The sequence below is a fragment of the Meleagris gallopavo genome, chromosome 10 (assembly GCF_000146605.3).
Source record: "Meleagris gallopavo isolate NT-WF06-2002-E0010 breed Aviagen turkey brand Nicholas breeding stock chromosome 10, Turkey_5.1, whole genome shotgun sequence".
Taxonomy (NCBI): domain Eukaryota; kingdom Metazoa; phylum Chordata; class Aves; order Galliformes; family Phasianidae; genus Meleagris; species Meleagris gallopavo.
The window spans coordinates 19,482,164-19,506,844 of record NC_015020.2 but is presented as its reverse complement, the minus strand read 5'-3'; the positions used below and the strand labels follow the sequence as shown (position 1 = coordinate 19,506,844).

Genomic DNA, 24,681 nt, shown 5'->3' with positions numbered 1-24,681 from the left:
GGAGGGTTCGGTTCTGAGCTCTGTCTTGAGGAGGGCACAGGAGGGAGCTTACTGAAACGGCCTCAGAGCGGACTGCTGTAGTCCCTAGGGTATTTTTAACGAAAGAATCTTAGCACCATAGAATCGCCTGAGTTGGAAGGGACCCGAAGTCCGAAACAAGCGAGTAAAAGTCACAGGATATTAGTGAGAAACTGAAAATACGACCGAGAAAGGTAGATTAACAATACACCATAGCAGTAATACACAGCTTTAACCTGAGAAACGTGAGCAAAATGTTCCTTGCTAGCTATAAAGACATGCCATCATATTTTCTGAACCATACAGAGTAAAATAAATCCCGTTAAGTAACTTTGAACAAATCTGAATGTAGGAAGCAGAGGTAAAAAAGTTATTGGTATCATGATTGCACGTGTTATCTTTCCGCCTCCCATTCTTGTTCAAACTCTGACACTGGATTCTCATCCAGAGCCGCAGCAAGGCTTTTCCAGTCGTATGAAAAAGATAAACCAAACTGAACTTGGATATGTTTTATTTCAATGATCCCAGCCAAGGAGTCCATGTAGATTAAGCACAAATTTTAACTTGTTCTGAGCGAACAACAGATGTCAAGAGCTCTTTTTACTTTTCCCCTTATAGAATCAGGGAGACAATCTCTAAAAAGAAGCCTGGAGGCAAACTGGGCTGCTGAGTAGAACAGGATCTGACCTTGGGACAAGCAAAGCTAAGCTGACCTGAAGCCAAAGCTGTCCCCATACAGCTCCTTCCAGCAAAAGTGCTTGTCTGGACTGAGGCTGCTTCTTCAGCATCATGGCTTTGGGTGTTTGCAGGGTTTTGCAAGCCAGTAGAGGGCAATTGGGACTGTCTTCAACTCTATTGCTGTATGCAATATTTGACAGGCTTTAAATAACATAGTCTCCACCGATCCACAACTTTCTCCCTAAGAAATTTTCCAATTTATAATTTAGCATGATTTTCACATAGTTTCTCATTTATCTTCTTCCTGCAGCTACGTTGGGTCTAGATTCTCCTTTACTTTGGCTTCCAGCTCTTTTGGAAGTCTGTCATAAAAACTTCCATCATAACGTGCCTTAGCGTAACATGCAAATACATCGGTCCCTAGAGCAGCCTTTCAGAGTAGGTGTATTAATAAATATGTTTCCCTGCTGCCACCAGAGCGGAAGATGTAATGGAGTCTGTATTCCTTAAGCAACGTGGGTTGGTGTTAAATAAAGAAATACATTGTAAAGAATTCCATCAAACTGCTACAGCTTTGACTGCCCTTTGGCAAGAGTTTCAGTCACTTTTTTAAATGCGTTACCTGTTTACTTGGCTTTATAAAAGACAGAATACTCCTCTTTTCCTCTTTGTAGTAGAGATTATTATAATCTAATATACATAAAAGACCCTCACCTGAGTTATATTTCAAAGACGTTTTTTCATTCAATTTTTCTAGCATTTAAATTTGCAATTTTGGAGTGGTACTGTAAATTAAAAGAGGATATGTTTGGAATGAGGTCATCTTAATTCCTTACAGTACGTTCTTTTCCAAGATGAAAACTGTGCTAAGATCTTGAAATATAATGCATTTCTAAATCTTCTTGTTTAAATTGATATAGTATATATTCCTTGGGGACTGTTCTTATAAAGATTTTACATTTTTTTCTTCATTGTTTTATGTAATGCTTTAAACCATTAAGATTTAAGAATGTACTTTAAAAGTTTCAGTTGTCTCTGGGAAAAATAGTCTTAATTTATGTTGACCTTTCTTTCCTTTGAGCATTTAGTCTGCATTCAATAAAATTTTGATGACTGCTCTTTAGAAGACAGCTGTACGATATAAAGTATTATAAATATTCAGCTTTCCTCTCCTAGCATTGCCATTAACAGCTGGGCATCCAGTTCAGCAGAGCAGATTTTGCAGAGAGAGCTTGGCGTGCTCCTGAATCAGTATAGTGGAGAAGACTAGAAAATAGTTTCTTACGGTTTGGGGACCTGTAAAGACATAGAGCATCTGTTCCCCAGTTAAGTCATAGTCTGGTAGCACTGAATCATGTTAAGAGCTAAAATGATGGGAAGAACCACTTTTTTCACCTTGGCTGTACCTGCGTTTTAAATGCCTAATAATTCTACTAAAGGAAAAATGATTTCAACCCTTGCTCAGAAGGTATGTAAATAATAATGCTTTTGCATTTTTTCATTGTTTATGGTTTTTAAGGGACAAGTGTATATTTGGCATCCTCTGAAACTCACCTCAGTGTCTTGATTTTTATCTCTAGTATAAAAATGGAGAATTGGATTTTCCTACGGAAACATTTGATCTTTCTAAACAAGCAATGCTTTTGTTACAGTGTATTTTAATTACTTAATATATTTGCTTTGGTTGAGATCATATTTTTCTTGTGTAGCATTAAAAAAGGTTCCAGATATGAGAAAGGTAAATGTCATTGAAATTAGAGATGATAAACCTTACTACCCAGAAGCTTTGTGTCTCGATGACCATAGAACTTGCCTGTATTTTCATCTTGCAGAGCTAAGAGATCGCTGAAGTTGGACAGTGTTAAGAAACAGAACGTAAGTATTTTTGGTGTATGAAATAACGTCAGATGTGTATATAGGCTTGTATACATATATTTGTACATAAATACAGTATCTCATTAGTTAATGAATATTATAGATTGGTGCTTGTCTAGAAAATTCTCAAGAAGGCACACAATTACTGATGAGATGTGAGCACGTAATTTGTAGTGTTCCATTTGTCCTACAACTGCCTGGCCTTAAGTAATGTGTACCTGCATGAATACTTGAATATAATGAGAGAAATAGGCATATTTTTGCTGCCCTGACTATTTACCCAAGAGCTGAAAGAGTTAAGCTACTTGGTGAAATCATTCATTAGAAATTAGCTCCGTTATCCTGGAGCAAATGTTCTGCCATGTAATCGTACATGTAACAATATGGAATTATGATAATGCTGTAATCTGCATATTATAAACTGCAGAATTGAAATGAAAACATTAAAGGCATTTTCACGTCAAGGCTATAATTACCTCCCTCAGCTAATCTGGCATAATGAAACAATGAAGTACTTACACTGCAATAAATTTCACCACAGTTATCACAATAAAAATAAAATTGTACTGTTGCTATTACTTTTTGTAAATGCAGCTATAGCAGCATGCCATGACATATGTCAGTTTATTATCTGCTTCCACCACCAGTGGGTGTTGCTGCAGACACCATACAGAGGTCTTTGTGAGGATGGCAGCATTTAGATGAAGGAAAAAAAATGTATAAAAGTACATTAGGAGAAATAGCCGGTCAGTAAATGAGCTCTCAGTAAATCTCCACATCTGTGCCCTTCTCAAGAGAACTGCTCACACAGCTCATACGTGGAGGTCTCACTGTTAGCAAAACACAGATATACAATTTTTAAAATTTACAGGATTTTTTTCTGTTGTTGCTGAAAGAAAGATGGCAAAATTCTGCAATAGCACTAAAAAAAAAATCATTAGCAATTTAATTAGCAGCTTAACGTACCATTATCCAACTTGTTCTGCTCAGAATGCAGCTGTGACTGTAATTCTGCATCTGTTTATTGGGGTGTAGCAGTGTTTCTGTAGATGAGTGGTCCAGCTGAAATTACACACAGTTCCTTCACTGCTTTAAAGGCAAGTTTTGCGTACAGAATGGGGCTCGACCTGCTAGAAAAGGCAGCTTGTTTGGGAAGGTGATGAGTCTCTCCTTTCCTTGCTTCAGTTGCAGAAATAGAGACAAATCAATTTGCTCCTCAACCTCCGAGGGTCTGGAGATGTAACAAAAACTGAAGAAATCTCTCATTCTCTTTCTTGGTGCATTTTGTTTTGATAGTACTATGTTTCCAAGGGGGAGGAAAAAACAAAAAACAACAAAAAAAACCACCAGCATCAGTGTTTCACTGCTGTTTCTTCTTTAAACCCATGAGAAAATATTGGAAAGCAATGGAAAAAATGACCATCTAAAAATACCCCTTATTTTCTGCACGACAGATGTCAATACAGTGAAATCACTCATGCATTGTATGCACTGTCCACTTTTGGAGGTGGCTGATCTCATTTGGAAGCAGTGGTGGACAGGTGGACATACCTGCTGACTGTCTCCTTGACATGGGAGCTAGGCAAGAACAGGAAAGCCGTCATCAGAAGCTTTGTTTTCTGTCTTGCTGTGTGATGTGCATTTCTGTTTAGTTGTTGAATCACTGGTTATATAGCAGTGAGGTATTGTCAGGTACTGTGCTTCATAGTTGTGCAGAAATCCCTGAGTCACTTCACCAGTCATTTCAAAGAGCATAAGATACAGCTGATACAAGTGGAGCTACATATGTTCTATTTCTCTGTATGTTTCCTTTTTGATTGTCACTGATGGCATTGTATAAAGCTGCTAGATTTCTTAACTGGAAGCAAGTTCTTGCCTGAACTGAAGCCCTTTGTGTGTGAACAAACTTTTTTATTCTTAGTGTTGGTAGTGCAGGGAAATCCCAGTTTCTCAGAGTCGCAATCTAGAGAACAAACTGCACCCCCAGGTTATAATTCAGAAATGGAGGCTTCTCTGCAAAATTCCTCGTACACCATTAAATTGCTACTTCTGTATCATGAAACATATTGAAATTCTAAGCCAAAGTTTTGGTTTTAATTGACTCTTTTAATGGACCTTTGTGTTTAGTTTTTAATTAGTAGAAATCACTATCTTTTAATGGAACTAAAAATACCCATGTTCTTAAGTTCTCAGTAGAATAACACCAGTTTTTGACTGTTGTTTAAATACTACATGTATGTACATACATATTCTGGCATATCTGAATCTTTAGAAGCTATGTACCTTTTTTTTTTTAATGAAAACAAGGAGGCTAATGATTGAAGTGTGCTTTGTCTTTTTGTTTTTGGCTAAAACTGATGTTTGCACGTGTATGACGGGCTTCCCATAAGCAAAAGTACATAAAGCTTGGAATTACTTAGAAATCTCTCTCATCAAATAGATTTCAGAGAGACTCTGACTGATTTGGGATGCAATACGTAGCACTGGTGATAAGACAAACAGAGGCAAGGATGTATTTAGTTTACAGATGAAAAATTTGTAACTTTTGTGACTTCAGGTGGATATAGGAACTCCTCTGTCTTTAGCCAGTATTGATCCAGATTCTTTTGTCTTCTACTACGTTAGCCAGTTGAAGCAAGCCCTTCAGCCAAGAAGCAGCAGCTAAACTATTCACCAACAACAGGAACACGCCAGATAAGTCCATTTTCATCTCCCTCAAGTCATAACGCAGAGGATCTCAGAAACGGCTTATCACATGGTTAGTTGAACATCTTGCCTTTCTTATTGCAACATTTTTCTGGCTATTGGCTTGATTTAGTGATTTATGTGTCTCATGCAGTATGTTTGATTTCTTTTTTGTCTTAAAGCTTCTCAGTTTGAGATGGAGGAACAGATTTATTTGTTCATGCCAGTAAAATAAATTCATGCATACATACTGAATTTCCATAACTCTCAGAACTGAGAAAGTGATGTAGATGTTATTAGATCAAATGTAAAAGAGAAGTTGAGTTAGTCTAACCCTCCTTTGCTTCCTTCTATGTAGTTGTTAACATAGTTATTCAGAGTAAGGCAGTTTTTAGTTAAGCTAACAGAATTCTGACTGTCATGAGTGCTCAGAAAATATGCCCTTCCATAATGATAGCATTTTCATTTTAGACATATCTCCACAGACAACTCTTGATGCAAGCAAACTATGAAGTATATTTTCAGTAGAATAACCTGCTTGTATGGATGTCATAGGTTTTCAGTGTAAAGGAACCATTAACTCACCTAGTGTTACTTATTAGAGCAATAATACAAAGACACTTATCTTTTCCACATAAAACCCATGAGCTTTTGTTTCCTTGTAATGCAAGTCCTATCAAAATCATAACAGCTGGGTTAGAAGGGAACGTAAAAGTCATTTAGTTCCAATTCACCTTCTAGGAGCTGGTTGCCAAAACAGGGCTTGAACCCACATCCTTCAGTCCTGAGGTCAAACTCTGGGTGAGCACTCTAGATGCTAGGCCAGCTCCCAGAGGTGGTTGTCTCTCTCTGAAGACTTCAAGTATATATTAAAAAATAAAAATAATAATAAAAAAATCCATCACATTCCTTGTTCAGTTACCTTTGTTATTAACTAAAACAAAGTCTCTGGGCTGATTTTAAATTTGTCTGGCTTTAGTTTTTAGCCATCAATTCTTGTTAAGTCTTTTTGTTGGCCCATTTTTATTTCATGGCTGCCTGTGCAGTATCAAACTATACTTCAACCTGACTGGATAGGCAGAAACAGATATAAATTGCTGTTAACCAGTTGCAGATCACCCAAGAAAAGTAGAGTTCACAATTTGAGAATAAAGAAAGAATTGCTTACCCCTTTCCAAGGATTAGGGCTCACTGAACACTCCAAACAAGGTGATCTCCAAGTAGAGATACTTCTCTTTCAGTTGCCAGCCCTTAAATGAGGTTAGGGAGGGGTGGGCCCAGGGCTGCACAAGTGGACTGCTCACACCTGTGCTCCCAGGGCTGGCCCTGCTCCTTCACCAGGTGCTCAATCACTGGTTCTGGCTGCGATCTCATGGTTCCCATGCAGATATCTGCCTGTACTTTTAAACCTTAGCTTTGCAGAAAGCTTTGAATTGTTTATGATGGTAGCAGTCAAATACAAAATTAAAAATACTGCGGCTCTTTATATATGTTCTCTTGGATATTCCCTACATCTGATTTCTGGCTTTAGTGACTCTTTTGTTTAGTTTCAGTCAGATGCCTTTCTGCCACTCAACACATTGTAATACACTGTCTGACTCTATTACAAGTTTTAAAACTTTTAGCAGCTCTGTATTTGCATTACACGCCTTGTATCTTAGGTAAAAGAAAAAATGGAGCAAAATGTCTCGTACTAAAATGGACGTCTATTAGGATGTCAATGGAAAGGTGAATGCATACCATATTTCCATGCCATTAATAAATATGGACATGAGGAAACATGAGAAGACTGATCACATGATCATAGCTGACACTGAGATGGATCATTATTCAGTTATTTAGTACTAGCATCTTTTTTTCCCCCCATATTCATATGGCTACAGGATTATGGAGCTGACTTCCTCTTATATCACAGTTACAAATTGTCCTTTTAAACCCACTATTTCTCTTTTCCTTCTGAAAAGACACTTATATTTTAAGTGTTGTGCTGTTTCAATAGATATCACTTGTAAATCAGGTGTTAGTTGAGGTTTTGTTAATAAAGCCATGGGAACAGGCTGTTGTGGCAATAACCTATTCCTGTTCCCTTACAAAACATAGCAGTGCTGAAATACAGAAATAGGACTCGACATGCAGAGCAATGGCAAGTGGGGTATGATTTATCATGCCCCATCATTTGACAAGCTAGAACATTATACTGTCAATACAGTGTGTCAGAGTCCTTGGAAATAATTTGCACCTTATTTCCTTGTAGCTGTTTACCAGATGGAGCTGGGAGCCCAGCATTTCTTATTAAAGGCAAGTGAGGGTTACATTGCTCAGTTATTAGGGTATTTCATGGTAAAGCTTTGTGCTGCACATAGGCAGATAATAGAAAAAACTGACATGTAGAACAAAGAAACTGTGTCAGAATTACACAGACTTACAGTTGTCAATATGATAATCCCAAGATTTCCACAAATATGAATGTCATGTGATCTGATGAGAGGTCAAATTATGAAAGAATAATTTATAGTCAAGGTAGGGTGTTTCATTACTGAGGAATCTGCCCTGCTTCATAATTGAAACATAATCTTCCTGAAAGATCATTCAGCAGCCAGTGTTCATATTAGCAGCTTGTCGTGTGCTTCCGAAGGTTAATATTTTATTTTTCTCATTGTTGTTTTTTTTCCTTCTTGTAAACCTGCTAGGAGGTGAAACTACGTCAGAAAGCAGATTATCCAGAAGAGGGCAGCCTCAAACAGTGAAGGATGCGTAAGTGTGTAAAGTGCTTTGTGGGTGCAGTGCTGTCATTTTCACCTGGGCAGGATTCATATTTCATATAGAATTAAATTAATAGTGATTATTTTTCATATCTGTAATTGCTGAGGATTGGATATTTGAAGGTACTGAATGGAGGGCTGTGGGTACGGATTAATGCAGGGTTTATGCAGGGTTAATGCAAAGCAACACTTCTGTCTCAATGGCAGCACGAGGCAGATGGCACTGCCTGTTACAGGAGTCATGTCCATGGTACTACATAATGAGGTATCACAATTAAGCTATCTCTCTAAAAGTATGCTTTGCCTATCCAGGCTCTCCTGAAAACACACCTTCTTTACCTTATTTTTGGAGTCATACACATCCAAAGATGAAGGTAAAATAACCTTGGGATGCTTTTCAGTTAAGATCTGATCACAGGTAACGATGACAAAACTTCACATTTGCATGGCAGAATCTTTTAAAATTCTTGTATTTTCTGCCACAATCTTATTCTAAGCCATAATCTTCTGATTGTTGGACTTGGAGCAGTCCACATTTACTAAAACACTAATAAATGTTTTGGGCAAGGTATCTGATAAAAGTGCTTTCCTAAGCTTGACAGATGTGAGGAAGGAGAAATGACAAACACTTGTTCCAGGTGAGGCTGTTGGTGTCTCTTGCTATTAGCACTACTCAATCTTTCTGTTATGAGAAACACTGAATTGTTTATAACATTGCCAAATTACAGCTGAAATGTGAACTGATTTTTTTTCTATGCCAGCAGCCAGGTGCCATGTAAGTGTGTTATTGTGTTATTTGTGTGCCCTGCCAAACAAACACACCCATCCCAAGGAGCTGGGCAAAGCAAATATTTGTTTTTACTGTGATCAAACTTGGTCATGGGAAAACTGTGAATCTCTGTGTGTTGGATTGTATAGAGGATGCCTTCCAATTTCTTGGGAAGTTATCCAATAAACACATTATCCTCAGTATTCCCATAACCTTTATCCTCAGTATTCCCATAACCTTCTCCATTATTTGAACTTGACCAAAATTGCATTCACCAGGACTGCACTGTTGTTCTTTTAATCTTACCTTCTGTGTTATTCTACCTGTTCAGCTGGTGGTTCAGCAGCTTGTCCTCTGATGTCCTCGACGTCCATCTTTGATATCTGTCTCCTAAAGCCTCCTTCACAGCTCAGCCTCAGTGTGGTTATTGCATGTCTTCACCTCTCCTCTACAACTTGATCTGCTTTATTCTCATTCTGTGTATTGTGACTCTCCTGTATTTCATTCAGGCCCAGTTCCTGGGCATCCAATTGTTATGTAAATTCTCATGTCTGTAGGTTAGGAAGATTTCTCTTCAAAATACCTGAGGTGAATTTCCTGCTATTGCAGTTGTCCTTGTTAAGAACTTACCTCCCAACATAAGGCAGCCTCTATTGCCACGCACTGCTTTGTCAGCACACTTCTTTGTTCTTTCCTTGTATTCCTTTACCTTAAGACGAGTTGAAACTGGAGGCAGAGTGCAACTGCTGTGCTGCAATTGGTGGCACTGGAAGAATCACCTTGCTAGGGCAGTATTTCTGCAGGCTAGTTGGCAAGCTGGCATTAGAAGGTTGGGCTTTTGTACCTGAATGTGTTACTTTCATCATATGTTCAAGTATGCATCTGTTATTCTGCTCCTGTATTCTGTTGTTTGTATTATTTCTATCACTGTATTTGATGTCCCAGATAAAAATTACCTCAGAACTACGTCCACTAATGCATCCATTGCTTTTTAATAATAATATTTGTGACATTTGTTCAAATAATTACTTACACTTAAAGTTGTAACTCTCCCGTTTGATCATTCCAGTTGTGGTGCTGATGTGCTTGCTTCTCTGTTTGTTTGTCTTGAAATGGAAACTTCCCCCACCATCAGGTTGAAATTCCTTCCTTGTAGGACAGGAAGTATCTTCTTAGTGGTGGAGCCTGCCAGGCAGCAGCACTGTCTGGGTGGTATGCTGGATTGTAAAAAAGAAATACTTAAAATGAAAGATAAAAACATCTTACAGTTATAGCACTGGAAAGCTGCAGACTCCAATAAAAGGGCTTTTTGCTTTGCTTTGGGATGGTGGTCTGTGTGGATCTGAGCTTTCATTTTATTCTTGGGAACCAGTAATTCCCTTGGTCAACACTCAGACTCATTTCACAGTGTCAGTAACCTTGAGCTTGCAGGAGGATTTATGTAATCGTGGTATTCCTTAACATTTAAATGTTGGCATTCAATAATTCAGTATGCTCTTTTTTTAATTAAAAAAAAAAGGCAAGTGTTTGAAAGACAAGCAGTTAGGAACATGCCAGTAAAACACTTTTAAAAACGAACACCTACACACTGCTATTTGTGTGAGCTTCCACAGACTTTCTTTTTTCCTAAATACTGGATTTAGGGTTTCTTATGAGTGTGATTCTCCCTTTTATGGGGAAAAGCAGCAGGTAGATGATTCCTGTTGCCTCACTTGATTTGCGTGCATTGCAGGGGAACCTTGCTTAAACCTTCATGGTGGGACTTCTTTTTAAAGAATACTCAGTGCAAACCCTCAATCATTCATTGAAGTCTGAAGTTAGATCTAATCTGATGGAATATGATCTTAATTTCCTTTACAGATAACAAAGTCTGGTATTTCCACTGGCAATAAATGTATTTGTGGGTAGTAGGTGTGATGGTACCAACAAGTCACATTCCTGTTTGTACCGCTGTCATCTTGTGTGACTGTAAAGAAATCCTGATGACTGAACCTGAGTTTCTATGCTTGAAATTAGGATACATCTGTTTGGCACTTCCAATATAGATATTTAAAGCTGTATTTGATGCTGTATGGCGCAGTCAGGTTTGGTAGCCGGTTGGTTCTCAGGTTATTTACATCCATCCTGTTACAATGTTAAGGAGCTGTTGGATACACTGTAAACACTGGTTTTTTGCAGTGCTTTGTGGCTAATGGCAACTGTTTCACCTTCACATGCAGGTTTGCAGCCTTGCAGTCCAACGTGAAAAGTTCATTGGTGAGAATTCTGAAAACAAGAGAAAACCTGACAAGCCTACAGGTCTGATTTACATCGAGTTATTTCTTCATTGGCTTTTAGCATGGAACTTGAAATAAGAATGAAAACTTTCAATGCAGCGTTTGACTTTAAAGGAACAGGGAAAAAACTGGGTAAAATACTGGAACCCAAGCAGAGTTGGCCTGGAAGTACAGAGGACACATGCCCACACACACACAAAGCAACTTAATAGATACATATTTTTGAATTAGAAGTTGCTTTTCCAAGCAAGCTATTTAAAATGTGTCTCTCTCCTCATTTTGTACATGAATGGAAGCATATGAAGTAGTTACCAACTACTATTTATAACTTGCAGTGTGAATTATTACTGTGCAGATTTATATGTCCTTGAAGATTTAATATCCCTTTGTGTTGAAGTGATTGTACTATTTAATTTACCTCTAATGTATCATCATTTAATAGAGTCTGCTTAATACATGCTAAAATGCAAATAATTCTTCTGGTTTGCTCAGATTTCTTTTCTTGAATACATTTAGGACAAGGTTAGCTGCCGAATATCAATGTTCTTGAAATAGTTCAGCATACTGAGAGCATTTCATCATTTATTTTCATTTATGTGTGGGCCGACAGCATTTTATTCACAGGGAGAAAAAAAAGAGAAAAAAAAAAAAAAAAAAACCGAATCCACCATTGCTAATAATTGGAAATCTTATAGTGGAAATGTTTGTTTAGAAAACCTTTGTGTTTCTCACTTGCCACTGTATTTTCTCAGATCTACCACGAAATGCTGGGGGGGTATTCAATATTTCCATAGAATGGTAAATGCTTGCAGATTTCTCTTTTACTAACATATTAGAGCAAGCTTGTACATGCTCCGAGATTGCTTTCCTGGGGATCAAGTGTTAATCTGTTTAAACAGCTGAAGACTTCTGAATGAAGCGTAAATAACAGGAGATTTTTAAGCAACTCTTTCAGAGGCACCTGAATGCCGTTTTCAAAAGTAACACATGCTCTTAGCCCTTCAACTCCTTAATCCCGCTCGCTCTATAAGAGAAAGTCTCGTGTAGTACTGAGAAAAGTATCCCTCAAGTTCTTTCTTTTCGAAATTTGTCATAAGCTGTGTAGGTAGGTTGGGAGTGAGATTTAACGATCTTATTATGGTTTTTTTTCCAGGCTTTAGAGGGCAGCAGAGAGCTGGAAAATATCATCGGTGTCTCCGACCCGTCTTGCATCTTGAGCGCTGAAGTGCAGAAAACCCAAGCGCTAAGTAAGAAGGATTTTCGACAATATTTATACGCCGCTGTGTTAGAATGGAGTGTTGTACTGCCGGCCTCTGCCGCGTGAATTCTTGTGGTCAGAGTAAATACACCTTAAACGTCCCTGTGCACCCAATGGGGACATAAAAGAAAGGCAACCCCAAAGACACACACTTCTAACTCAGCCGCAGGTGGAGAGGAAAAACTTGGAAGAGCAACAGCTTTTCTCATGTAAATAGTTAGCTACTTAGTGGGCACTTAGCTAGTGATTAGGCTAAACGTTTGCACTTTGATTGCGTTGCCTTTCTTCTCTTTTTGGAAGGAAGTTGTTTTGTTTGTTTGCCTGTTAGAAGGATTAGGCTGAATATAGGTTTCCAGGCTTTAAAAATTGCTATTCATCTGTCTTTAAATGATGGACATACCAGATGCTTATTGTGCTGGGAGAGGGGCACCTTACCGATGGCACATCTGTCGTAGGAACTCAGAAAGTCAAAGATTTTCTTTTACGCGTGTTTGTTTTAGGAAAGTTTTATCCTTACTCCAAGCCAGAGGTTTTTGGGACTTCTGAATCCTCAGCAGCAGGAAGAGCGTTTGTACTTAAGTTCCCAGCAGCCTCTGCAGTTAGAAAGCGAGTATGTTGTAGGAAAGTATTTTAATGCAAGAAAAAAACAAAACCACACCCAACCCTTATCATTCCTTGCTGACTTACAGGTAACAGCCAAAAAATGCTGCCGGTTATCCAAAGGAAAAAATAACTCTCTGGTCCTTCCTTAGCGATCAAACCAGCTGCAGGCACCAAGGAGTTCTGTTGTGCTGCTCAGGCCTTGATCTCTGTGCCTTGGAATAGTCTGTTCCTTAATTTTCACAGCAGCATGAAAGCATCCATATTCACACGGCATGTTTATGATGCAGGTGTGTGTCTAACACTGTATTTACCTGATGACTGCTTCTCCTCCAAGGTTCACCTATATAACACTGATCTTCTGGGCTTTTTGCACTAACCTCATAATTTAGTTCCCAGCTGACAAGGAAATATAAACACTGTCTACATATGCTCAGTCACTGTGTTCACTCATGGGACATGCATTGAAAGATGATAAGCATACAAAGTTTTTTATCCTGCAGCAAATGTGATGTTTTGCTGGTATATATTATTCCAGAACCCATCAGGGTGCTCTCTTACCTGCAGAGCCTAATGCTGGAACTCACTGCAGGAGAGCAGAAATCAGCTGGCTGACTCTGCTGCTTATGTTTGCATTTGGAAGCCGCGAGATTTTTCTGACCAAAAATCACTGAGACTCCTCTAATGCACGGGGTGTATGCACCCCAGCTGTGGAATGTATGCACCACACGATTCCAGCACTACTGTTGTTTAAATTAACATTTCTTTCCTGCCTTGTATTCCAATGCTCATTCAGATTTCATTTTGCATTTGTATACACCGTGCTCGTTCCCACTGTCATGCAGATAACCAGAGGCTTTCTTACACAAAATGAAGCTCTGTGAAAACAGTCTATGTTTACATTACTACCCTACACGTGGATAGGACAGTACAACCATCGCATCCAGGAGAAGGTTGCAAATGAGATGTCAGACCTCTTGTTGGCACTTTATTATGTGCACTGTTTCTTTAAGCTTCCTGTTGCCTTCGAAATGGGAAAGAATCCTCATTCCCCCCACTCTCTGGATTAGAACAAAGTCCCGTGTCAACAGTAGAAGATAAAAATGGGGGCAAAACGTAACACAAGGCTTGTAAGCACATTTCAAAACTATGTTCTTCTCGACTTTTTGTTAATTTTTTTAGCAATCGATAGATACACCTGGTGTTTTTCTTTTTATTAATCACGTGAAGGAAAATAGAAGTGCTTCACAAATGAATAAGAAAGCATTGGTATTGTTTTCCTTGAAATCTCTGGGGTATCATTTATTGATTGTAGGTTTCTTTCTTCACTAGTGAGCCAAGCAGAAGAACTGCAGCTGTTTAAAAGGAACCACGGACAACTTCCTGCCCGAGGTACTGAGAAACAAAAACCAAAACCAAACCAATGTTGTAACTTCCACATAACAGACGTGTTGATGATTCCTTTTAGTTGATTCCTTCTTAGTTCTTTCCTCCTGAAGTAAGTTTGGTAATTTTAGCGTATGAAAGTGGCAGTAATCAAATGTATTTCTTCTGAACTTGCAGCTCAGCCTAAATTCTTGCACTGTTCAACTGGAAATTTCATCTTTTCAGCTATTTTGTTGTACTGAGTATTCCTCCATAAAAGTGTGTCTCATTAACAGCCTGCACTTGAGGCACGATCCAGAACTCAGTGCAGTCAGGCTCTTGAGTCTTTCCCTACCCTTCATACATCCAAGTTATCTTTGTTCTCTCTCACTCTCCTCTCTCGCATTTGGAGTATATAAGCCAAGTAACACGCGCTGTCTGCAGCAGAACCTTTATCACCCTGTATGTACTGGGAGGTACTTAGCACACTCCAGGGGACTGTGAAATCCCAGCTATTAGGTTTCCTCATAACTAGGCCTGTGAAAATATTTGAAGTTGGTGGCACTTAATCTCACGTGGCCCACACAGCCCCTTCAGTGCCTTGGCTAAGGGAAGGTGGTGGGGGGTGGTGCTCAGACTCCTCTTGTCCTTCTGTTCCAAAGAGCACAGCCACTATCAGGCAGTGGTGGTGCTGAGCGCTGTGGGCCACTGCAGATCAGTACAGCCTCTGCTTCCTTGTGCCCTGCTCTTTAATGATTCTTGGTGTAAAAAAGCAGCCTGTAACACCAAACACGTCGCCAGTGTTCAGTCTTATTGGAGAAGGAATGAAGTATTTGGGAAAAGCATGATGGGAAATAGAATATGACCTCAAGTTGACCAATTCTGATGACGTTTCAAATGTCAGTTTTGCTTTAATAAAGAATAATTTCTTATTTGCAGTCTCGAAAACACAGAAGTAGAAGAGGCCAATAGTTCTGAGATAAAAAGAAAGCATTTGGAGATGCTTTACTTTGCCTTTTAATTTTGGATGTGGTTTTCTGTAATTATTTGTAATTAGTTATGCTCAAAATTTAAAACCTATGACTATTCTGTGGCTTGATACTGATGGAATGTCACATTATCATCACATGGTGAGGCATGAAATTTATTTACTTTACATAAACAACCTCTGCTTAAAACAACTTAATACAAAACATTCCTTGCTCAATGGGCAGCATTATGCAGGACTCAGTATATCATTTTGTGTGACCAGCATAAAAAATGCCATCATTGTTTGTCCATGACTAGCATTTACAGTAAACAAAATGTTTTTGAATAGAATATAAGCAAACTGTAATGCAGCTGCCAAGAGATGAAATCTAGTCAGTATGCTGCAGTCCAAAACATGCTTTATGTGTATTGAGAATGAATGTGTAGGTTGTGATATGCATATTTTAAAGGAAAATTTAATCACTTCAGTGTTTGGAGGAGTGAAGATAATGTTCTACAAAGGAAAGCTATTTAAAATGGTTTGTACAAATTATATTAATAATTTCTGTTACCCAAAAAAATAAACAGTGACATAAATCATGTCCATGACTCTGCTGTCTGCGTAAGAAACAGTAAGGGAGTGTTAGAGAAGATCAAATATTCGCTGTGTAGGAAGGAAACAGGAAAACTATTTTCAGGCTGTGTCTTAATAGTCAAATAAGAAAACCCTTTATTTTTGTCTCTGTTTGCCCTGACGAGCCCAGTGCCACATATGATCATCCCCACTAAGTTCAGTTCTAAACGTTCCTAACTTCCATTTGCTTGTAATGCAAGGCCTCAAGTTTGCTTCTTTGAAACATGAGTGACTGCTCTCCAGGAGACTGGATCAGGGTTAACTAGATGGGTTTTGATCTAACCCAACTGAGATTACCAATGAAAGCCAACTGCAGAGATTAGGGACCAGGTACTACTGTGCTTGTCCGCCCAGTATTGCTGTCCCTTGCAAAGAAGGCATTGAAAACGCTGACCTTTGTGAACAGCTATGAAGCATGGCACTCGGACCTTGTTTGCCACAAGGCAAGAAGACTGTTTTTCTTTGCAGCCAGTTTAATCTGCTCAAATTCATGCAAAAACTCTCCATGACTGTGCTCTCATTGAGCAGGCAAACACCTTTGTTAGTCCAAGAGCCTTAGCTGCAAATACTTCTACGAAAAGCACAGAGATACAAGTTTTTTTCTCCTAAACAACGCCCTGCTTTAGGCTTAAAATACAGCTGGATAATCTAATTCTAATTTAAAACTCTCTGGGCTACGTAGAAAGGCAATAAAATGGAGAGACCTGTTGTTAAAGTTCATTTTCTTGTGCAGGAAGTCTAAACTGGTTCATCTGGGCTCGTCTGGAAACTTGGCTTTCTGTATTAAGGGATTCTCTTCCAAACAGTTTCAGAGTTCTGTCAGTTGCCTCGCAGTGCAGATCTGAAGTTGTCACTGTTGCCTCCGAATCCTCAGGCTTTCAGGAAAGTATTTCCAACTGCAAGTTCTGCAGTCCGCTGATTTCTGGTAGAGTCATCTTCTCAAAACAAATTACATTGCAGCCATAGGAGCGAGGCATTCCTTTTTTTACTTCTTGGACACTTCTGCCTTCTGATCTGCTTCTGTGGGATTTCTCTTTGTCCAAGAGAACCATGTATACATCACGAAGCATACAATTCAATTTCAGAAACAGTGCAAAATAAAAGAAGAAGAGTTTCTTCTCAAAACAGAATGGCAATAATAGAGCATTCCACAGTTCATCCTAATTTATGTCAGCTTGACATTGGGTCATTTTCTATTGGGTCTTTGTGTGTAAGCAACTAAACAGGTGGGGTCTGTCCTGCTGGAGGTAGCTGTGAGTGAAAGTAAATCCATCTTACAACATATTTCTGCCTCATTTTCAAATTAAGGAGAATAAATTTGCTTCTGAATTTCAGTTCTTTAATCAGTTTGGGAAAAGCTGTTCATGCTGACACAAAAAGAAGTTTCTTAGCTTAGGTCAAGATCCTTTCAATGAAATCCAAGTTATGTCTTTAAGTTATACCACTCTGTGGGTGAAAACCTGTTGCTCAGGCACATTGGCACATGCGTTCTCAGTCCGTGCATGCAGCCCTTTTCTCAGTTCGTAACGTCCTTTGCAGGTTAGAAGAGAGAACAGGAACCAACTTAGGCTGCTATCCAAAAAGTGCAGTGCTTGTGGTTTGCCCAGTGCAGGCGAGCAGCCTCATCTACTGAAGGAGCCCTGCTGAAAGGCAAGGGGCTGCTGGCCGTGCTCCCATGGCACGTTCAGCTGGATGGGACCCACGCCTTAGGAGTGCACCTTTAGAAACAGTCTGAGATTTAAGAAGTGCCTGGGCCTGAGCTTGCAGCGTGATAAGCTTTTTGGGTAGAAGGGGGCAATTTACAAACCTCTCCCATGATTTAACATCTTCTGCAATGCAGATGAAATATTAAGCTATTAACTTTGGTGGCAGATACAGAAATGCACATGAGACATACGACTACAGGCCCCGACGCTATGTACGCATAGAACTGTCAGCCTGCATTTTATATGTAGGTGTCGACCGCATTTATTCATGAATTTCACACTCGTGTTTACTCTCTATTTTCCTATGTACCTTTTTATAGACTTGATAGCCATTAATTTTTAATTCTAGCGGATCTAGATTTTGGAGCATTAAGTTTAATGAAAAATTAAAGCATTGTAGTACTTTCAACAGCTACGTGTAGCGACTCCTGCATGAGAATAAATACTGCTTTCTCCCATGAATATAATTATTTTAAATAAAAAGAAAAGAAACATTAGTTTGGACTCACTTAGAAGCAATTATATGTTTAAGAGGTGTAAATAACTTGCTATCCAGACGTTACAAATATCCAGGTGCTCTGTATGTGCTGATGACAACAAAATTGAAAAGAAAGACTGTAATAATTCTGACTGGTTTTCTCTGCAGAAGATATTGATTATTTGTGTGTGGTGAGAGATTTGGAAAATTCAATTAAAGGAGTTGTGCAAAGGTTTCATAAATTTTCCTGGTACAGCGTGTACACAGACATTGTTGCGTATTAAATCAATGCAGCACTTCACAATATATTTTCTTTGAAACACAAAAATAAATAACATTTAAACAGTTCTGCTTACTACAGAAACAAATTTTATTTTCTGTGAAGCATTTAGTCATGTGCTATCACTGACTCATACACATTTGCCAGCTGTAACAAATTTTATAGACGTTTTCTCCAGAGACATAGCTCATATACTATGAATTTTTAAATGAGCAAATGGTGAAGAAGGGATGTCAGCAATATAAAAATTGATCAGTTAAAAGATAAAAGCATAAGTAAAGAGATTTGTATGGTAGTCTTAATAGGTTTTATTAAATAAAAATACTATAAAAAGACAGTAATGAATAGACTGACGGTTTTAACTGTGGTTGAGGTGGAGAAAAATTATTCTGGCACATTTAGTACGAGATTGGTTTTATATCACCTGACAGGTGGACATTTTTTTTCTCTCTGCTTTTTAGATCTGCAAATGTTTTAGGGCAGCCAAACTTGGGAAAGAACAGTAGTGGAAGTAGGAGAAGAAACCTGGGATTGTGCCCTGCTGATGCTGTAGCAGGTTGGGGCAGGAGGTGGCAGGGAAGTCGGCCTGCTGGCACTGGGGCCGGGCTTTTTGGTGACCATTGGGGTGCTGCCCTGTGCTGAGCTGCCCCAAAATGCTGACCTGTCCTCCTGTCGCTCCACAGAGCCCTGCCCAGCCCGCCTGCTGCAGGCACAGCAGACTTTCAGCTGGAACTTTGGCTGATATTGCTCTCTGTGCTTGGATGCGTTTGAGCTTAACACATGGATTCCTCATGTAAAATACTGAGAGAAGGAAGGGTTGTTTTGTTTGTTTTGCTATGGGTTTAGGAGCTTTTTGAGCAACACATTACCATTGTGAGCTCACCAAATAAACTGCTCACCCAAAGAACTGCTGTGACCATCTGAAAGTAAATAATATACTTTTTTTCACTCTTTGAATATCTAAATGCCATCTGTATAAGTATTACTGTAAATATGGCTCACTGAAGTGTGCTATCATTGTATACATCTAGAACAAAAAGCAGAGTCAAAGTTTTCCATGAATCTGGGCAGCTTTCATTTTTAAAGATACCTTCTCAGAGTGACACACTACTCTCAGTATGGTTGCTTGGGTGTATGGGTTCTTTAGGTCCTATGAAGTGTGAATGCTGCTGTCAGCAAGTAAAGGCCTCGTCAAGACTTCTGAATTAGTTGCATTTAGCACGAAGAAGCCAAAGAACAGTGGCTGGTAATTACCTCTCAGTCTTTTTTTCTGTTGCTTGTCATAGAATCATATCATAGAAAAGGACCACAATGATCATCCAGTTCCAACCCCCTGCTGTGTGCAGGTCGCCAACCAGCAGCCCAGGCTGCCCAGAGCCACATCCAGCCTGGCCTTGAGTGCCTGCAGGGATGGGGCATCCACAACCTCCTTGGGCAGCTTGTCATACAAGATTGGAGAGCTTCCTATTCTAACTGATAGCTGGTGGGAGTTTTTTGATGACAATTTGTATAAGCAAAGGGTGTTTATTAGCTATAATGCCACAAAGTTGTACCTGAGGCAAAGTTGAGCTGGATGTTTTTTTGGGAGTAATCTTAAGAGATATAGTTTAGGATTTGTGACCTGCTCCATGTAACGTCACTGGCACCTCTGCTGGAACTGCAGGCAGGGCTGCTGCGTCACACCACCTGCAGCCAAGAAATCACAGCACGGTCCTTGCCATCACTCGTGTCTTTACTGGCTTTGATGCATCTTTGTGGGTTCTGTGCAGCCCTTTTCCTCATAGGAAGTCTTTTTAGCTTTAAACACTGTAAATATGCCTGTGGTCCTCAGTATGTTTAATATATTGCAAATAATTCTGAATTCTGTGCTCACCCTTTTGTGATGGTAGAACCAAAACACGGTGTGAACCATCAGCAGAGCCCTGCGCTGATCATCTGCTGCAGAGCCACCCAGAAAGGCACCTGCTTCCTACCCCTTATGTTCCCATTCCCTGAGTTCTTTCTGCCCTTCTCCCAGCCACCTGCTCTGCCCCGCGCTTAACCGCTCTGAGGGAGGCACAGCCAGCAGGGCTCAGGTAGGTTCTGCTGTTTGCCATCTCCTCAGGGGATTCAGGGATGGCTGTTCCTCTCCTGCAATCCCAGCTCTTTATGGTCCTTCCATGTCTACGGACCTTACAGATTTTTTATGTACAATATGAAGTAAAGAGTTCTGTAACTATTGCAGTAGTTCACTTAACTCATATTTGTGTGGAGATTTTCACCAATTCTGTACAAACACCACTGTTCTGCTCACAAAACACTGATTTTCTTCCCCTGCAGAGTACGCTCAGCCAGCCAGCAGCTCTGCCTTCCTGCAGCTGCTCCTCGACTCTCTGTAGCCTCTGTCTGCTGTGCAACTTCACCAGCTGCTGCACACAGGTACCGTAACCCTGAGGACTGAGACATGCTATTTTCAAACATGTGCAGAGTGATTTATGATATAAGCTTGCAATCAAAACTGGGATGGTTTGATGGGAGAAATGTTGACATGTTGAAACTACTAAAAAAACTATCCCACTCTAAAACACCTGGTTGCATTTCTCCCTGCCAACACTGTCAGTCTCTAACTGGATACTTGCAAAGAATGGCAATTCAGCTGTAACACATGTAAACAAAATACAAAAATGTGTGCATTGCAGCAAATAACACTTTCTGAGCTGCCATGAGTTACTCCTTACAGCTCACCAAGAAGATGAATGCACAGGAAAAGGACAAACAGGCAGAAGGGGTACAGGGAAGGGACATCATGGAGACCCCACGCACCTCCAGCATTCAGTTATCATAGTGTGAGATGTAAGCATCCTGAGGTGCCACTGAATGTGCAAATTTATACAAGGCCTCTGCAAAACAACAGGTCACCTCCTCCCATCCTGTGAATGTTTCATTCTTAGCATTTCCAGAACAGGAGGCATAAAACAATGCCCTAACAGACACCTCGAGTCGTATTTAAGGGTTTCTAAATTCTTTCTCCGGCTGCTTGTCCTTTTGCAGTGCTGTGAGAAAAGCCCAGTTAGAGGCTGACCTTGTCTGTCACTGGGTGTTACCCATGCATGGAAAAACTGCCTGCTCGTGTGTTTCATAAACTCTGTGAGCCAAAGAAGTCTCTGCAGGGGAGAACACCTGCAGGTTGTAGTGTTTCCCTTTGCAGCATAAGAACATCTCTCCTTATGGAGAACTGAAGCACTCTAGTTGTGACTGAGGTATATGAAGCAGAGGTACAGTTCCTACCAGCTGTACAACTGAGCTAGTGTGGGGGTGAAGTCATATACATGTTTTGCTTCTCAGTAAAGGTTAAATTGTATTCACAACCATCATTAACTAGGAAGGAAAATAAAAAAAAAAAGCTTCACGCCGTGCTTGGCCACAAGGTGCTGTCACCCCAGCTGCTTATCCAGTGATTCCCTACTCCTTCCAAAGCAGCTCCCCCCTTTGGAGCCCAGCTCTGTGAGGCTCAGTGCACTGAAGCCCTTTGCTTTCTTATGTTTACAAATACATAGCTGTGATAGCTAAACAATTCTTTAACCGTTATTTATTCAACTTTTTTCTGTAGATAGGAATACAGCATTTCCTTAAAACTCCAAACGTTACTGCAGTTCAGCAGAGACCATCTGTTGGCCTGCATTGCCTTAGGATGTGTGTGCATCTATTTTCTGAGCAGCGAGGCTGCTGCTGGACACAGGACAGAACTATAATTGTGAGCAGATCATATGAATGATGATGATGTTGTCTAACTGCAATTTATTTTAGTCATTCCTTATCTCCCCACAGGCATTATGTGAAAAATGCATTCCACATCAACCCAAAGTTCTACATCTGCTTGATTGTACTTAAAAGGAGAGAAGGACCAACTGTAAGCCTATCTCCCCTGCAAATACCAGTTAGGGATTGCTCGCTGTGCTAGGCAGGTGCACATCTAGATAAAATTTCTGGCATCTATTTAAACTTAACAATGTGCACAACCAGATAATCTCAATGTAAATAATACATTTCTTTGTGGTTATTTTATCCCAGCGTGTGTACAGAACGCTGATCTAGATTTACTGCTGCATGGAATATTAACTATTTTCTTCTATATGTTCTTACTGCAAATATAAAATAGTTACGTTGCTCTGGTTTAAAAAAAAGTTGCAGTAAAGCATTCCCTGCAAGAACTGCTGAGAAGAAAATGCTGTAAAAGAGAAGCATTGGACCCCACGCCTTCAGGGAGCAATGGAAAGCTTCACAAAGCATGGTGCCCTAGGAAATGGCTGCTTCCTGCTGGGGCTGCTCAATTAATCTCACCAGCAATAAGGCAGCAAAGCACGATCTAAATGACTGTGTCTGGGTTTCCAACAGACTTCCTAAAAATCTACTATATTTGACAGGTGACACAGCTTTTTATAATGATGATGGTGACCAAAAGATAAAGGAAGCCCTATTATGCAAGGAATGGTTCTGATTGCTGACCCTTTGATTTGTTTATACTCGAACAAATTACTCATCTGTAGCTGCCACTTCAGGACAAATTTGCCATCTACAAAAGATGCTTTCTCTAATGCTGACCCAGTGTACAGAGGCACTGGAGTCAAGCCCACTGTTACAACAGCACTCTGTGGACATTCTTTTTAGGTCACCATTTTAGTTTGGTTACATATTTAATGATACGTAGAGAAGCTTTTATCAAACATATTCTCTTTGTTCACTATGCTCGAAGTTGAACTGCTGAGTTAGGTGGGTGCAGCCTCTCTTGTGGTGAGAGTGCAATAGAATGACTTTTTCCCCAGAATAATTTTTTTTTCTCCCTTAAATTTGAACATGAACAGAGAGTGAAGTTCAATAAAACACAGAAAATTGAACATCATTTCTTGCTAACCAGTTTTTAGAACACCAAGAAAGAAACATTACAATATGTGGTTAAATATATATATGTAGTCAAATGTGGATGTACTGAGACTTTGGGAATTTTTAATAAATAAAAATTACTTTTGCATTTAATTGCTGTGCAGTTCAATGTGAGAAGTTAATTGTTACTCATTTGTCTGCGCTGCTTTTTGTTGTTGCTATCTGCATAGGCATCACCAGCTGATTGTTTGCATGATAATGGAAAAATAAATAGGTGAGACTAAATGGTAACAGTTTATATAACCTGACTGTAACCTTTGCAGCTGAAAATTAAATAATCATTGATCTGTTAAGGGCCTGCAAGTGAACTGAATGCCATCTACAGCAAGCTGTTCTCTTAAGACCTGTACAGAACAAAGTTATTTTACAGAGGAATAGTAGGGGTGATGATGGACAGTCAGTTAGAGCAGTAACTTATTTACACAAAGCTCGCCTATCACAATGACATTTCTCGCTTAACCATTTTTAGGGAAATACAATGTTTTCACCCTAAGCTCCTGCTGCAAATACTCCTGGCACATGCCTTGGCTATTTAAGCAGTTACTGTTTCTTTGACCTCTCCCTGTACCAGGCTTCTGCCTTTCCGAAACAGCTGGGTCTGTTAAGAACCATTTCCAGTTCCACACAAGGTGGATCGGATGACTCTCACTTTATCACCCCTGGAGGCCATCTCAAGGACAAAGAAAAAAGATACACACAAAACTAATGTTTTTATACGGGTGGGAAGGACCCTGCCCTGATCTTGTGACGAACACAAGAGAACAGGCTCATTAGAACGTGAAGTTCTGCTTCCATCTTAATCTGCTCATTCACAATTGATTTCAGTGGAAGCAGGTCTTCAAAAGCTCCTGAAGCTTCAGCAGTCTCTCAGCATGCCGTGCTGTGGGAATGCTGCGTGCTTTAGCTCTGCAGACAAAGATTGCTATGTATGCATCCCGATACACATCGGTGCCCGCTCAGCCTACGTGTTCTAAAAGAAAGAAGGGATTGTGGCAGAGATCTGGTGTGCCACGCTGGGAGACACACCCTCAGAAAAATTCTAAATGCTTGTGAAAACATTTAAGTTCTGTTGCTTTCCAGCAAACTATTACTGCGTAGGTAAAGAAATAAGATAAGCTGCACTGCCCCCTCTAAAGTTAGAATTACTATTCGGGAATGCCTTTTGTCTTAGCTACCCTGGGTCAAATGTTGGCTGAGATTATTTTTTCCACAACAACTAAAGCTGGAAAAACTGAAGAAATAGTCAGCTTGGAGACACTTCATTGACAGTGTTCATAACTCACACAGTTGGAAGCACACGGAACAGCTGATTCACACACAGAACTGATGCTGCAGAGAAGGAGCCCCAGAATGTGCTAATGTCAGTGACAGCTTGGTATGTGCAGAGAGCAGGGAAGTCAGGCAGGCT

The 24,681-nt window shown here is 39.8% G+C and overlaps 1 protein-coding gene across 1 annotated transcript; it reads left to right on the top strand.

Annotated features, from left to right (window-relative positions):
* The first annotated feature begins 399 nt into the window (after window positions 1-399).
* On the top strand, window positions 400-23,366 carry ITGB3BP (integrin subunit beta 3 binding protein). The gene is made up of 10 exons (XM_019618404.1): window positions 400-490; window positions 1,454-1,514; window positions 2,529-2,571; window positions 5,197-5,329; window positions 7,947-8,010; window positions 11,007-11,085; window positions 12,217-12,310; window positions 14,254-14,313; window positions 20,673-20,771; window positions 22,161-23,366. The coding sequence occupies exons 1-9, from the start codon at window positions 400-402 to the stop codon at window positions 20,729-20,731; spliced, it is 684 nt and encodes a 227-aa protein (XP_019473949.1). The 3' UTR covers window positions 20,732-20,771; window positions 22,161-23,366.
* The last annotated feature ends 1,315 nt before the right edge of the window (window positions 23,367-24,681 follow it).